The following is a 16,931-nucleotide window of genomic DNA, read 5'->3' on the forward strand; positions in this document are numbered from 1 at the left end:
CTATGGACTGAGACCTCTGAAAGTGTGAGCTCCAAAATAAACTTTTCCTCCTATAAAATTGCTTGTGACAGCAGCAAAAAAGCAGACTAAAGCAGACTTCATCTCTGAAGCAACAAATAGTTACTCAAAGCCTTGCAAACATCTCCTTGGGGGAGCTCCAAGGCCCCTCCTACCTCCCAAGGCTGCTGACCTCACTGAGGCCACCATCCCACAGAACCCAAGACTCTCACAGAGGAGGGACAGGTCTTTCCCAGCTCTGCAGAGGCTGCATCCCATAGTATCCTGAAGCAAGTCGGCTCCCAGGGGTCTCCTAGGGGCTCAAAAAGGGACATGGGCACACAGGAGCAGAGCAGTGCAGGTGTGGGGGCAATCTCCTGTCTCTACAACCTGCAGACTGCAGCAGCCTTCTTACTCCCAGACACCCGAAGCTGAGGGCCTCCCTCTCTTGACCAGTTGCATCTCCATTCCCACCAGGCTAGCCGACAAGGAGGCAGCCCTGAAGCACCCGTGTGCCACCATCACTACTCCACCCTACACCCCACAGGTCACAGTAGCATCAGAAAACCCAGCAGCCTGCAGTTGGTGGCAACAACTGAATTGAGGCCAATCGCAGTGTGAAGCAACTCTGGGCTTGGGAGGGCCAGCCTCAGGGCAGGCTCGCCTAGCCTGGTGCGTCCACCACAGCATGGGAGAGGACTCACGGTGAAATGCTCCTGTGACTTGTAGTTTTCATCCAGGTAAACTCGAGCCCTGTTGTATTCTTTCATTGCATCACTTGAGAGTAGTTCCCTGGAAGGAGAAAAGCAAGCTCATTAAGGAAAAGCAACAGAGGCCTCCTCATGCAGCAGGACCCTCACGAGGAGCAAGGGTGTAGTTCAGAGAGCATCTTCACGTCACCCTGAAACCTGCACAAACCACTGCGGGAGAGAGGGAGGGAAGAGACAGGAGGGAGAAGAGGGAGGGGAGGACGAAGGGATGGGGACAAAGGAGGAGGGGAGGGAGGAAGGGAGATAAAAGGGATGAAGGGAGGGGCGAGAAGGGAGGGAGGGAGGAGGGGGCTTCGTTAAGCCAGCTGTTGGCACCCACAATGTGCAGGGCCTGAAGGAGGACAGCCAGGCTCCAACACCGAACAGCGTGACTCCACCACGTCTGGCATCACATCAAAATTACCTGACATCCAAAGAGTAGCACCAAATGCCAACAATGTAATCAGAGCCAGAGAGGACCAAAGTGATGGAATTAGCTGAAAGAATCTTAAAACAGCAACTTTAGACACAATCAAGCACACGATAGTATTTCTTTTTTAAAATTTTTTAAAATTTTAATTCATTATACATGACAACAAAATGCATTACAATTCATATTATACATATAGAGCACAACTTTTCATATCTCTGGTTGTAAACCATGGTATTTCTTAAAAGAAAACATGAAGGTAATGAAGAAAGCCACAAAACCCAAAATCACAAAGAAAACTGGAGCTGAAAAATATAGTATCAGAAATAAAACAAGTTCACGGGATGGACTTCAGGTTCATCCTGCACAAGAACTGACCAGTGACTCTGAGACACACACGGAAACCCCCACTGAGGCCAGGGAGCAGAGCTCCGGGACTGGGCAACACCAGCACCCTGACTCTGACGACCAGCGAGGAGGAGGAGGAAGAGCACTGTTGAGAAGTAACCAACACACGGCTTCCAGGTTTGATTAAAATCATAAATCCAGTTAAAAATTAAAAAAAAAATCAAGCCAAAGAGCGACATTCTCAAGTCACTGAGGACCAGCTATGAGGACCAAATCTGGCAGTCGGGGGTGAAGTACACTAGTCAAGAACGATGGCCAGTTCTCAAGGGTGGCAGTGCCACAGGCGGCCATTTGAGAGCCTTGAAGGGGCAAGCAAAATGACAGGCTTGCGCTCCAGGCCACAGACATGGCCTCCAGGATGACAGACAGACATTCTCAGACAGAGGAGAGCTGTGCTGAAATCCACAGGAATGGATCCCAGGAGTGAGCACTGAGTGCAGAGGAGCCGGTAACAGCCAGCGGCAGCAGTGCCCACTGCGTGACCTTCTTAAAGGACAGCTGGTATTCACAGCAAAAGCAACAGGCCCGTGAGGCTGGCAGGGAGGAAGGAGCCCAGGAGGGTGGAGCCACTCCCCCAGTGCGCTGGCCTCCATCACATCTTCTCCCTGCTCTTCAACCGCCCTGCTTTCCTCTTTTTGACAACTTGTAGGAGTTGTTAATATATTTAAACCCCAATTTTGTAAGGAAGTGCTCTGCAGATTTTTTCCCAGTGTGGCTGAATGCCCTGTGTGTAGAGTGCCGCTCTATAAACAAGGAGGTTCATTTCAACATGATTAATTTTCATCAGCCGCACTTTTTGGACCCGTGTGAGGAAATCTCTGCCTGTCTCCAACCTATGAAGAAGCTATTCTCCTATATCTTAGTCTTAAGAAAAGTTTTACTTTTCTACAAGTGCAACTGCCGGTGCAGGCTGTGGTGGCCCTGTCTGACAGGAATTGGGGATCCCAGTTCAGGAAACGCAGCCCACAGCACCACAGGCCGGGCATAAGGGGCGTAGCCTGGCCTGTGTCAGCTGTCTGCCCTGGTGTCTGCAGCCTGTAGCCCTGGTCCCTCTGCTGCAGAGCAGCCTGTGGTCAGGCGGGCAGAAGTCCCACCTCGTTCCCCTTCAGGGCTGTCCCAGCTGTTGTCCACTCTGCCTCTCCACAGCATTTTATATCAGTTTGGTGAGTGTTAGGGGAAAAAAATTAAAATTGCCCAAATTACAAATTATTTTGAGGAAATGTGCAAGTTTTTCAGCCTGAAAGCCACCCCTGTCGTGTCTGAGGAACGCAAGTGGTGGGAATTCAGCATGGGTGGCAATGTCACTCCCAACGCCCAGCCTAGAACAGCAGGACACTACAGAGTCCCCATAAGCCTTCTTCTCCTCACATCAGACACCAGGTTGGAGGGCTCGAAACCCCCTCCATGGACCCAGATGCCCCCTTGTGGACCTGCACATGGCGTGCCTTCCTCACGGCATGGAGGCCTTCCATGGCCAGCCCTGAAGTCACAGGCACGACTTCTCCTGCACAGGAGGCCAGAGCACAGGACTGGGGACAAGACCCAGCAGGTTTAAGACCACACTGTCAGACAGGGCCACCACAGCCTGCACCGGCAGTTGCACTTGTCATGACCCGCTTGGAAAACACCACCCATAATGACAGCCTTCAACATTTTCCAAAACGAGCTTATACAGATTTTACCTTTTACCTGCACTGTATTTTACAGAATGTTAGTGAAGTACAATTCACTACAATTCTCAATGCCTGTGATTTCTGCAGACCTCAAGACAAATTTCTAGCAGAAGCACCCTGTTCAAGAAGTCCCTCTTAAGGACATGGAGAAAAGGAACATTTCTACACTGATGGTGGCACTGAAAGTCAGTACAAGTGCTATGGAAACCCTCACAAGGCTAGGAATGGAACCACCCTATGACCCGGTTATACCACTCCTTGGCATTTAGTCTCAAGAACTGGAGTCACCACACTACGGTGATCATGCACACCCATGTCTACAGCAGCACAATTCACAGCAGCCAAACTATGGAACCAGCCTCAGTGTCCATCAAGGAATGAATGAACAAAGAAGGCATATGTATATTCATGATGGACGTTTTAGTCCTGAATGGTAAAGACGGAGATGACACACCCTACCCCCACCCTGCAGCCCACAGAAACCTGTCCCGAGACTTACTTGACAAACTTGTCCACGTGGGACATGGAGGCCTCATAGTTCTTTCCTCCGAACTCCTGGCAGTGCAGGGCCATGAAATGAGGCTTGTGGGTGTGCACGACCTGAGGAGGAAGAGCATAAGATCAGGCACAAGCCGCCCCCAGCCCTGGCATCACAGGTTGGGGTGCTGCACCTCTACACCAGGGTGCTTCTCCACAGAGGCTGGAAGAGCCTCCCTGACATGCCCAGCTACTTTCATTTCCAGTGTTCTCTCTCTTTCTATCACCATAGATTCCTTAGAAAAGATTCAGAGTTTCTTAGAACTTCTTCAATAATCTAGAGGCATCATTCTCCAATCAGAAAAAGAAAACTTTGGGCTTCAGAGTCTGGATAACTCCCCAAAATTGAACAAGCAGGTCATCATCTTAAAGACACCACCTGTAGGCCACCAGCAAATGAGAGTGCCACCCAGGTATGTACATGTGTGAGCATGTGTGCACATCAGCATATCTCTGTACATGTGTGTATAAACTGTGTAAGGGAATGCACTGCAGGAGTAAGCATGTGTGTGGATGTGTATAGCTCTACATGTGTGCACAAGTGTGCCCAAGAACATGTGTGCATTGTGCATGTGAGTCTCCTGTGTGAGCACGTGTGAGCGCTATCACGAGCATCACAGGCATATGTGTGAATGATTTGCAAGGTGTGTATGAATGTGAGAATGTGAGTGTGCGTGAGACTGTATAAGCACACCTGTACAAAGTATGACTGTGAGGATGTACATGAGGGTATACATGAGCCTGTGTCGGCACAAGCTGACACATATGTGTAAGCATGTGCACACTTGCACGTAGGCACTTTTGACCCATATGGGAATCACTGAAGCCAACTGTTGAGCAGGCACCAGGTCCCAAAGTTGTCTCATATCCTTGGGGAATTCTATATGGCTGTGAAGCAGAGGAGGACTGGTACAGAGCATAACTTGCCCAATGTAACAAAGCCTGAGCAGCAGAGCTTGGACTCAGGCCTGAGCCTAGACTGGCCTACCCAACTGCAGTACCATCCCTGTCCCCACACTGCACTGTCTCCGAGGTCCCAAGATCCCCAACTTCATGTTTCTGAAGTCACTAGCAAGGACTCCATGTCTCTGCGGTATGCTCAACTTACCCTAAACTGCCATTTCAGAGCAGCCCAGTATTCACCTTTGACAACAGACTTCCTGAATCCTGACAGTTACATGGCCGGCCATGCAGACCTACACTCCCAGGCAGCAAAGCTCAGACAGACACACATAAGGCACCCAGGAGCCCAGATGTCATCTGAGCAGAGGGTGGTATGGCCTTGTTGCCCTGCTTTCTGGAGCACAGGACAGGCAGTGCCTTGCAGGGACGTCCTGACAGGGTGACCATACCTGGTAGTTATTGAGAGCGGAAAGGGCCTTTGGGATGTTACGGGGGCAGGAGCAGAGGAGAAGCCACAGTCAGGTTCACTGCCACCCCAAGGCCAAGGATGGGGGCAGCAGCTGGACCCACAGGCAGAGTGGGGCCGCAGGGTTGAGAAGACACTCAGATGCAGAAGTGCCCGCCTATGGCCAGGAGGCCTCCACACAGCCCTGCTGTGTGGCAAGAAACCAGAGGGAACCAACAGTGCAGATCCACCACATGTGGCCCAGCCCCAGCAGGACCAACTCGACTTCAGGTTGTGACATAAAAACACAGGATAGACTTATCCAAAGGGGAAAATTCTAATAAGGACATGAACACATGCGACATTTCTGCAAACAGCCCCACTGTGAGATGGGACAGTGCCCTCACAGGGTCACAGGGCCACCTCTGCGGCGGTGACGTTTGCCAGAATACTCCTGAACTGTTATGGCATGGTGCTCTGGGCCTCACTACTACACGGGCTTCCTCTAGGGTCCTCAATGAAGTACATGCACACTAGCAATGTCCGCCATGACCCCATGGCAGAGGCCAAGGAGCTCAGGGCCACTGAGTGGCTGGCTGTGCCAGCGTCAGAAGGCTCTCATCTCAAAACAAATCACCTCTAGCTCCATCACATGGTCTTCCTTCATCCCTTTGTCACTTCTTGAAGCAACATGTGCACACCACAGCCCACCTGGAACTTCATGCTTCACACAGCAAATCAGAGGACCATTGTGGGTTCAATGTAACAGAGCCTGAGCAGCAGAGCCTGGACTCTGCTGGGCTTCCTTAGGGAGTGCAGTCTTGCCTGGGACTCACTCCCACCACAATGTCTTCCACTGCATTTCTAATAGTGCATGTGGCATAGGAAACTGTAAACGAGAAGTGCATGTGATTCCTGGCACATGCAGGTAACTGAGGGGCCCACATATTTCCTGTCTTCAGCAGACGCGGTTTTTCAGTGCATCCAGCTTCCTGGAACACTGCAGGAAGTTCTTACCCAGCTGCTGAGGTGAAGGGGCTGGAAGAAAAGGAAGCAGAAAGGTGCTGGAGAGCCCAGACCACAATATGTGTCCACGGTGCACTGTGCTGGCAACTTGCTGGCAACTTCTCCACTGGAAATGGAGGAGCCATGGTGCGCATGGTCTTCAAAACTAGACCATCCCCAAGAGAGGCACCAGAAGCCATTGTTAGAAGCTTCCTATTTAAGGAAGACTGGGGTCCTCCCCCCCCCCGTCGGCACAGAGGCACAGGCACTGGTGGGCCATGCTCCCCCCCAGGCTGCCTAGACCATGTGGAAGCAGAAGTCAAACCCTCACTCCATGAACAGAAGCACACCACCACTCTTTCAGATCTTCAGGGATGATGGCCTGCATCTAAATTCCAAGTAGCACATCCTTCAAAATCACTTGTTTAAACAGAAGTAGCCTTCTATGGCACAAAAGTCAGCATTTAAATGACATTAAACTTCCAAGGTTGACTCTGGTCCTGTGTACCTCCAAAATAGTGGAGGGATCCAAACTCAACAGCCATAGGAGTTGGCCATGGCCCAAGCGCAAGAGTATGGATATACTGAAGGGCTGCATCTGCTGAAGACAAGAAATATGTGGGCCCCTCAGTTACCTGCGTGTGCCAGGAATCACACATACTTCTCCTTTACAGTTTCCTATGCCACATGCACTGTTAGAAATGCAACGGAAGAACACTGTGGTGGGAGTGAGTCCCAGGCAGGACCGCACTCCCTAAGGAAGCCACAGGAGAGCAAGGAAGACACCAGCTTTCTGACAGACAGGTCTTGGTGCCTGCAGGGGGCCCTGCCCAGGCAACGGCTCAGCACTGCTCAGAGAGAGCCCATCTCTGCTGGGAGCCCTGGCAAACAGAATGAGCCCAGCTCCTCCTCCACAAGCCTCGCCAGAACACCAAGGGTGGTGCGGGGCAGGAATTCAGCCAGCAGATGAAGCAGTGCTGAAGGGACAAGTCAATCCACATACAAGAAGCATCCTCAGACAACACGGTACCACTGCTCTCTGCTGCTTCCAGCCTGGCCATGGGCACAAAGAAAAAAAACAGGTCAAACCCAGGAACAAAGGGGACACAGGGCACATGGAGAAGTTGGCAGGTTTTTAGGAGAAAAAGCACAGACAAATGGCACTAACTCAGCTCAAATGAGCAGAAAGCCCTCTCAGGAGCCTAGGGGAAGAAGAGCTGGAGGAGTGTACTTGGTGAGACCCCAGGGCGGGCAGGCGATTGTGCCCCTAGGTAATGCTCTTCTTCCACCTGGTGGAAGAAGACAAGCGCCCAGGCTCAGGGACAGAGGAGAAGGCAGCCTTGCCCTAAGACACCTAGAGGAGGCAGACATCATGAGGGGCAGCACGCACCACACCAGGCTGGCCAGTCACAATTAGCTGCAGGACCCCTGCAAAAGGGGCAGCCACCAACCAACAACAGCCACTGCACCCAAGGAAAGCAGAAGACAGAAAGAGCCTGCAACAGGTGCCCACAGGTCCAGGACAAGAGCGAGGCCGACCCGCTGAACACAGAGGGCAAAGCCACGGCCAGCACCAGCAGCTGAGCAGCCACACTGACCCACTGGAGACACAGACCCCACACAGACGTGTGTGCAATACATGCCACGTACTACAAGTGCAGGTGCAATATGGCTGCTCAGAACCACCCAGAGAAAACCTGAGCCACTCCTCGGTCAGGAAGATGATCCACAATTCCAGTCCTGTCAGAGCCACAGCTACAGACAACTCTGCCAGTCCGGGGTCCTGCAGGACAGTGAGCTCCTCCCTCTGGGATCAGGGCTCCCGCAGAACCACACAGACGGGCCTGGGAGGACAGTCAAAGGTGCTTCGGGCTTCTCAGGTAAGTTGTACTATTTCTAGGTAAGGATTTTATGTATGACAATTACAAGTTGCAGGGCTGGGATTGTGATTCAGTGGTAGAGTGCTTGCCTCGCATGCGTGAGGCACTGGGTTTGACCCTCAGCACCACATAACAGTAAAATAAAGATATTGTGTCCACCTATAACTAAAAACCAAATATTTTTTAAAAATGATTACAAGATGCTTAAAGGAACAGGAAGTAGGTGGTCAGAGTCACAGAAACCCCTAGGCAAGAACAGGGATGGGGGTGGGGGGGCAGGTTCTGGCTAATAGGATTTGCCAGGACACCTCCTCCTTAAACCTCATTAAAACTCCTCAGACCCAGCTCTCCTGGTGTATATGAAACTCATTTTTTTTTTTTTAACCACTCTCTGAAAACCAGGAATGTGCAGGCTCCTGTAACATTAACTTGACCACCCTTGCTTCCTGGAGCAGGCAGAATATGAACCAAGGACAGCACCCTATCACGGCCTGGGTTCCTGCTGAGAGAACCACCTCCTCTCCTACTTTATCCACTGCCCACTGCAGGGACCTACCTCCACACAGGAGTCTGCAGGAAACTCCACCACTGCCCCTGCAGCCCTCAAGTCACTCCTGACTTGTCTGAGCTTCATCGTCAATCAGAGACAAGCCACAGACAGTGGGAGGAGACCCTGAGCTAGGGGAACACAGGACTCATTTCTTCTGTCTGTGTCTGGGCTTGCTCCGCTTGGGTCCTGCCAGTGCCAGACCTGAGTACTTGGGTACCTGGGTATAGGAGGAGCTCACAACGTGACAATGATGAGGACACACTTGCTGTGGCCAGACCCAGCAATGGATGCTGTCAGCCTCCCGGGCCCAGTTAAGAAGGTGCATGTCTTGGGGACAAGGGTGAGCTGGCCTTACCTGCATGAACAGCAGCATAAGGGGACACAATAGGCAGGTCCCCCAATAGGCACCTGAGTGTCCCTGGGCTCAAGCTGCTCTGTACCTCACACCCTAAGAGATGGCTGAAGGTTTTTCCCAAAGGACAGCCTGTTCACTTGTTTAAAACAACAACAACAAAAAGTTCTTAAAACACAATCCTCCAGGTTGATAGCAAGACACTGGCCAGGTCCTCTCGATGCATAGCACCCAGGGCTCGGGTGGAAGTTGGAACTGCCCGAGAATGTCATAAGAGGCTCACTGCATCCACAGCCAAGCCAGCACCAGGTCTGGGCACCTGGCCCACAACCCTGCCCACCAAGAACAACCTGCACTGGCCTCCTACCCTCCAAGGCCTGTAGCCACTGGAGATACAGCCTAGCACTTCCCCTTCGCTACACTACATCTGGGGATGTCCCAGCCAGAGGGTGGCCCAGGCTACCAACCCTAGTTTGGAGTCAGCACAGCAGAGCGGGTCAAGGGGTGGATGGAGCCCAGCCCATGCCCACCCACAGAACACACAGGCTAACTCTCCTGGACAGGTGGTCTGGCCATCTATTTCTTCAGCCCACAGAACCCAGCTCTGCCTGCAGGTCTGCAGGTGAGGCTCACTGTCTCACTGTTTTCCTGTCAAGACAGGCTGTGTCTGATGCAGCCCTGAGGGGCCTAAGCTGCCCTTCCCCCACCCCCACTGCCCACCCATGAAACAGGGAAAGCCACAGCATGTGGCCAGCAGCCCTGGGAGGAGTGGAAGACAGGCTGGCAGAAGCCCTGGCATAGCCCAAAACGACAAGGCATGACACTCCCTCGCTGGCATCTCAGCAGCAACTGGCGGTTAATATGCCACTTGCTCTGACCCATGGTGTTTCTACCACTTTTGATAATCGTAAGTGGAATTATGTACTCAATTTCCTCCCCCAAACCTGTCAACCTACATTGATCTCCACTGAAGTCGCTCTTCTCCCAGGCTTCACTGCAGTCCTCTTGAGTCAGGGCCAATTTCCAGGGAGCCAACTTTCCAGCAACACCACACCCCAGCTCTGCAGAGCAAGGCCAGAGGGAGGCCTGCATTCAGCTTCACGGTGCCTTGGACTGGGCTCAGACCAGGTCCAGCATGGTCCTAAGAGCACTTGCTCTTGAATGACTCACAAGGAAAGCAACAACATAAACAAAGCTCCCCCAGGACCAAAGGATGCATAAAACCATGAATGTTATGCAAAATTCTCGTCCATGCCATACCATCCTGCATCTTGTGCTGAGTGGCCCCACCTTCCGTTCCCTCATCTAAACTGAACACGACAAAGCCGTCTCACAGGAGCAGTCTTCAGCACAGCAGTCTCTGAAGACCTCAGAGTAACAGAGTGCTGGGCACAAGCCAGGGACTCTTCTCTGAGGACGGAAGGGACTTGATTCTCTTCCCAGCGTACTTCCTCCTGAGTGCCATACCGGCTCACCAGACTCACCTGCTCTGGTCAGCTCCCCCCACTCTCCTCCAAACCGCAAGGCTAGTCCCTTCCTAGGTGTGAACTGGACCACAGACCAAGAGAATACAGTGATGTGAGGGCTAGGCCACTGTGGCCAGCGCTGCAGCCCCTCCCCTGGCTGCCCTGGGTAGAGCAGTCCTGTGGAGGATTGTGGTCCCCCACACAAAGCCCATGTGATGTGGCCAGGCAGGTGAGCAAGCTGCCAGGACAATGGCTCCTCATCTCCAGGAAAACTCAGAACTTCAGAGGACAAAGTCTGGGCAATGAGCTGATCTCAATGTCATGAGAGGCCTGGGGCTAGAGCCACACAGCAAGCTCCACAGTCCTGGCCCCCAAGAGTGAGTCAAAAGTGGCTATTGTCCAAAACCACCACTGTCACTCCCACGGCAGCACCAACTCCAGTCAGCCATCTCTCTGCCCACACCCACCAGCTCCACCTGAAGATCCACCCTGTGGCCAGGGTGCAGCTCCCCTTCTGTTACACACGTGCCTGGTTCCCATCAGAGCTCAGCCACCTGGCTTCCTCCACACCACACTACTGCGCCAGGACCCTCAGACCAGGACGCTCTCAAAGCCCCTGGCCAGCAAGCACCATGCCTTCTGAGAACCACAGCCCTCAGGCCTCAAACCCTAAATATTTTAGAGGCAGGGAGGCTCACACCCACTTTCTCAGTTACATTTTTCTCAGGAATTTCATACTTTCTTGAAAACTAGGAATTTGGCAGTGACACAGACTGCAGGCAAGACCAGCCCAACACTGGCAATTCCAGAAACCAAATGGCCCCTGAGCAAGGAGCATCAGCAACACCCCACCAGGCGCTGGGGCTGGAGTGCTGAACACATGAGGCGTAGAATATGGGTCTGAGTGCCACACATCAGGGTTCCCCGGAAGATGAAAGGGGCCATGGGACAAGAAGCCCTGATAAGAACAGGCTGGGGTGAGCCTAAGAACACGATGGCAGGCCCTGGAGCTGGCACAAGCGCTCCGCACCTGACCACTCCACAGGCAGCTCTCCTTCCTGCACAGGCCCAACCCCACCAGACCCAGGTTACCAAACCACTGCTCTTCAGGTGGAACCATGTGCCTAAAGAACGGCCATTATCACCTCTGAGCTCCAAGACAGAGTCCTCTATGGTCAATGGAAGTTCTCCACATTACCTCCTACTGCACCAAAAGCCCTGAAGCCTGAACGCTAGCATGTGACCACATTGGAGAATGCCGCCAAAACACACCCAGTTCTGGGTGCAACCAGGATGTATGCAACAGAGGTGACAATGTCCTAAGGCACCTCCCCAAACCCATGGTCTACCAAGAGGAGGATTGAAAAACTCAAAACAATGCACAAGGGAAAGCATGACATCTCCTGCACACAGACAGACAGACAGACACTCTGAGAAGGGGACCACAGGTGAAGGAAAGCATGACATCTCCTGCACACAGACAGACAGACAGACACTCTGAGAAGAGGACCACAGGTGAAGGAAAGGATGACATCTCCTGCACAGACAGACAGACACACAGAGAAACAGGACCAAGAGGTGAAGGAAAAAATGACATCTCCTGCACAGACAGACAGACACTCTGAGAAGGGGACCACAGGTGAAGGAAAGGATGACGTCTCCTGCACAGACAGACAGACAGACACTCTGAGAAGAGGACCACAGGTGAAGGAAAGGATGACGTCTCCTGCACAGACAGACAGACAGACACTCTGAGAAGGGGACCACAGGTGAAGGAAAGGATGACGTCTCCTGCACAGACAGACAGACAGACAGACACTCTGAGAAGAGGACCACAGGTGAAGGAAAGGATGACGTCTCCTGCACAGACAGACAGACAGACACTCTGAGAAGGGGACCACAGGTGAAGGAAAGGATGACGTCTCCTGCACAGACAGACAGACACTCTGAGAAGGGTACCCACAGGTTAAACATCCTGGTTCCATGGAATCTGCGTTATCAATCTGCAGACTCTGTCAGGTGTGGTGACTAAGCCTGTCAACCCTTGTACTCGGGTAGCTGGGACAGGAGTTTTGCTAGTTCAGGCCAAGACAATGTAGCTAAGCCGTGTCTCAAAAAAAAAAAAAAAGGAAAAGGTATGAAGATGTAGCTCAGTATCGTGCCCCTGGCTCTCATCCCCTGTATTCAAAACTATAAACAGACAAATATCTTTATCGTGCAAACTTTCAGGGGAGAAATAATGAATGGTGCTGAAAAGACCAGAGTTCTGTTCTGGTGTCTCCACAGCTACAGCCCAGTCTGCAAGTACATGCTCTACCAAGACTCCATGAGCAGCCTTCCTTAAACTGACCAGAGGTGGATTCACACAAACACTGTGACTCGGCAAGGGCAAAGGGAGAGTACTCTGTCTCAGGGCACCAGGCACCTTCTGCAAAGGGGCAGTCTGTAGCTTTGTGTCTGTGTGTGTGAAGAAAGGTCAGGCACGTGCACTGGACAGGACAGTGGAGTTTGATGACCTCAGGAACTATAACTACACCTGACACCACACACTCCCCCAGGACGAGCTGCTGCCAGGCAGAATGCAATCTACATCCGTAAGGCCACGACAAAACAAAGAAAACCCAAGTACTGTCACCATGACATGAGGGTGCTATCTAGCATAGGAGAATCTGTGGAAACCCGTCAAGAAAAGAGAACGAAGCAGGAACATACCTTGCCTTTTTAAGATGACCTGTAACTCTGGAAACAAATAGTGGAGGGCCAGGCCTCCTTAGGGAAACATCCAGCTACGGGGGACAAGCACCTCAGACTTGCAGAGCAGGCACCCTACAAACCCTTCCCAAAGCCCGGGCTCATAGGAGACGGGACAGCCGATGGAGGGAGCATGCTGCCTGCTGGAAGTGACCTTGCACAAATGCAGAAGAGTGCACCCAGCTTGACCTCAACCCAACCCAACACAAGAGATAGGGGAAGAGAGCACATGAAGGGCTTGAGAAGCACTCAGCAGCCAGACTGAACACTCCAGGAACTCTCCAGCTCCCTGATAACCTATGGGGCCACTGTGGCTCATGGGTCCTTCCTTGGCTGAAACATGGTGACCAAATTTCATTAAGTGGCACAGGATCATATCTGAAGTCCTGGGACAGCAGAAAGATCATGAAGCAGGATAGAAGTACTTGAGAAAGCAATGGCTAAAACTGTCCTCAATTTAGAGAAAGACAAATTCAGAGATTCGAGAAACTCAGTGAATGCCTAAGAAGAAAAATCCAGAGAAAACCCATGTCCAGACATGTCATGATCAACTGATGAATGCAATGATGGAAAAGCCCTGACCCCCGTGGAGAAGGGACACCCTGACAGAAGGGAGCTCCGTCACCCTGACTGTTCCATCCATCAGAAAAACCCGGGCTCAGAAGAGAGCACTGTGCCAGAGGAAAGGTGACCCATCTATTGGACACAGGGGCTCTGGGGACAGATAACACCAGAGGGCACCAGCCTCGAGATGAAGAAAAGGCAGCAAAGGCAGGGTCTGGGTGAGTGTTGAGAGAGTACCTCTTGCTTCTTGGGTGAGCCTCCAAGGTAGCTGAGGACAACCTGTCCCCAAATATCATGCATGCATATGTGTATACATTTAAACATGTACTACATCTATAACGCACAATTTACATACTAAGTAATTAGGTAGGGCAGGGAACACTGAGCCTCTGCTTTGGTGCAGGTGGGGACCACATGGAAACTACAAGCGAACCTGGGGCAAGGCAGCAAGGAGCACAGCAGGCAGCCAGAAAGAACAGAAAGACAGGGCACTAGGCGGGCCTAAGGCAGAGCCCTCCACACACAAACAGGAAGTCTCCAGGCCACCAGAGCACAGACTCCAGGGAAGTGACTTTAGGGACCTGTGGGTTAGATGGGGTGGGCGTAAAGGCTTAAGTAAAAGCATCAAGGCCTGCACACAAGAAAGATAAAAAAGAGGAAGCAGCAGCCCCAGCAACAAAGTAGTGAGGGAGCAAGGAAGAGGATGAAAACACAGGGCCCTGCAGACAAATGAAGTCAAGGAAGTGCCAACCCCCAACAAACCACCCAGCTACTGTCCCTGGGCTATCAAGACCGACAGAAGAGGGCGCCTCCGCACCAGGAACCCAGAGCATGGGCTTGCAGACTGAAGGGAAGAGGCTCTCAGGGTCCCCACAGGGCTGCGGTGTAGAGCAGGGGAAGAAACATGCTGCACAGGTAGAGGACACGCGGGCCAGGAAGCACGAAGAGGAGGAAGGCTCACGTCTCCACTGTACACAGAATCAAACCCACTCAAGCATTTGGAATCAGGAACAAAACCAGGACAGAAACGAACCAAGAGAAGGAAGTGGTGACTGCCCTTGAGCAAAGACAAGCACTCCAGAGATAACAGCTTAAAGGAAGGTTCAACCAGGGCTTCAGAGCCAGGAGGGAGGACCAAGAAAGCAGCAGCAACACAGCGCTGGAGAGCAGAGAGTGAGAAGCCAGAGAAGCAAGGGCATGAGGGACAGCAGCACGGCCAGGCCTGGAGGAGGCAGGCGGGGCAGGGCTGGCTCTCAGGACTACCATCCAAGAAAGCTTCAGAAAGGGTAAAGGGCCGAACACACACACAGCAATCCTTAAGGAGTACGAGAAAGCACCCTGGAAGCATTCGCCCTTGACCGCGCCCTAGGCCTGCAGGTGGAAGGCTGAGGCAGAGCCTCCCAGGAATCTGGACTGCACAGGCCTCCTCACCTGAGCAGCACTGCAAGGGTACCACACCAGGCGGTCGTGGAACACCTCGAGGGGTGCATATCCGGCTGAGCACCATTCCTAGAGGAAACAGACTCTGCTACCCCTAGGGGCTCTGGGGACCTTCCAGAACAGGGTGGGCTCTTCTGCATAAGACCCAGATGCATATTTGAGGCTCTGAGGAAACACTGTGCTGTAGACACAAAAGCAGCCACTGCTAGTAAAGCCCAACTTCCAGAGAGAGGTGGTAGGCTGGCTTGGCTGCACAGGGCGAGGAGGTGACCTGGGTTAACCCTTCATAATCCTGCCTGCTGGGCACTCAGTATGCAGATGTGCATGTGCTGTATGGAAACTTGTATGACGGCAGGACCTCTACACTGTGCATCAAGGCCTGCACACTCATGCACTGAAAACAACATTCCTTCAAGGACAAGACATGCACATGACTGCAGTCCTGAGAACTCAATGCAGGGCCACTGCAAGACCTCAGCACAATGCACCACATGTCCATTGGTGCAGTGTGAGCAAACCAACTCCACTGCCAGTCCTACAAGGGCACAGCACACACAGCCATATACAGAGGGCACGACCGGTTTAGATGTTTAGCATACCACACTTGCACCATCGTTGGAGTGGGCACTCCTTCTACTTGTTAGAAAGAAAAGGCAACTGGACAGTCTGCCCTGTGACTAGCAGCAGCCTCCGGCACCTCATAGACATCTGAGTCTCCCCACTGCCCAGCTGATGCACACTATCAAGGCATGCACACAATGTTCAACAGGCAAACATGAAACCACCTAGCAACACATTTCCCAGAGATGTCCCCTCCTTGGGCTATGCATGACTGTATAGCATAAGCCAAGCACCAAAATATATTTTGGGGGTTTTTTTGGATTTTTTTCGCTATTATTTATTTTGTATAGGGGACTGAACTCAGGCATGCTTAACCACTGAGCCATATCTCCAGCACTTGCCCTTTTTATTTTTTATTTTGGGGCAGAGTCTTGCTAAGTTGCTGAAGGTCTCACTAAGTTGTTTAGGTTGACCTTAAACTTATAATCCTCCTGTCTTAGCCTGCAGAGTCCTGGATTTATAGGTGTATGCCACCACCCCCAGCCGAAAAAACATTTTCTAAAAGACAGTCAAAAGATAAAATTAAAATAAAATGCAAAACAAAACAAAAAAAAAAATCTAAAATAAAGAAAGAAATGGACGGAAAAGAACAAGGAGCGTGCAAACAAGTTATAAAATGGCAGCCCAAATCCAACCACACCAGAAGTTTTAAACTGGGTGTTAGCTGCTATACCTGCCCTGGGCACGCAGCAGCCAAAGGCCCAGGTGGCTGTCTGAGCTGAATTTAAGTTTTATATAAAATTCCAAGAGTCAGCTCAACAGCACTGATGGCACTTCAGGTGGTCACCAGCCGCATGCACAGTCCTGGAAGTTCTGCCACAGTGCCCCGGCCTGGATGCTCCAGGGTGCACAGAACCAGGACCTCGCATGACTGCCTGCCAGGGTCACACTAAGTAGAAGGATGCCATGCAGCGGGAGCCAGGAAGGCAGCAGCAGCGGCTGCAGCCAGGAGACAGGACGGGCACTGGTGAGTGACATCAGAGATGAGGCTTGGGAGACAGCACAGCACAAACATGGAAACTGACCAGGAGACGGCAGTAGCCAGCTACCCTGCAGTCGTTCAGAAGAGCGCCACCTCCTCAATAGTGGCCACATCCAGGCCTCAGCACTCACAGGGACGCACAAGGACAAAACAGCGATTGCACGCCAGCCCAAGGCAC

General features: G+C 52.0%; 1 protein-coding gene across 4 annotated transcripts in view; it reads right to left on the reverse strand.

The window, feature by feature from the left end:
- Positions 1-16,931, reverse strand: part of Inpp5a (inositol polyphosphate-5-phosphatase A) — a 174,248-nt gene that overhangs the window by 100,182 nt on the left and 57,135 nt on the right. For all 4 annotated transcript variants that reach the window (XM_078023874.1, XM_078023871.1, XM_078023864.1 and 1 more), the window contains 2 exons: positions 3,757-3,857; positions 702-789 (listed from right to left, as the gene is read on the reverse strand). In XM_078023874.1, the coding sequence (XP_077880000.1) occupies positions 702-789; positions 3,757-3,857 (189 nt within the window). The remainder of the gene's footprint in view (positions 1-701; positions 790-3,756; positions 3,858-16,931) is intronic.

Source organism: Ictidomys tridecemlineatus, chromosome 1 (assembly GCF_052094955.1).
Source record: "Ictidomys tridecemlineatus isolate mIctTri1 chromosome 1, mIctTri1.hap1, whole genome shotgun sequence".
Lineage (NCBI taxonomy): Eukaryota > Metazoa > Chordata > Mammalia > Rodentia > Sciuridae > Ictidomys > Ictidomys tridecemlineatus.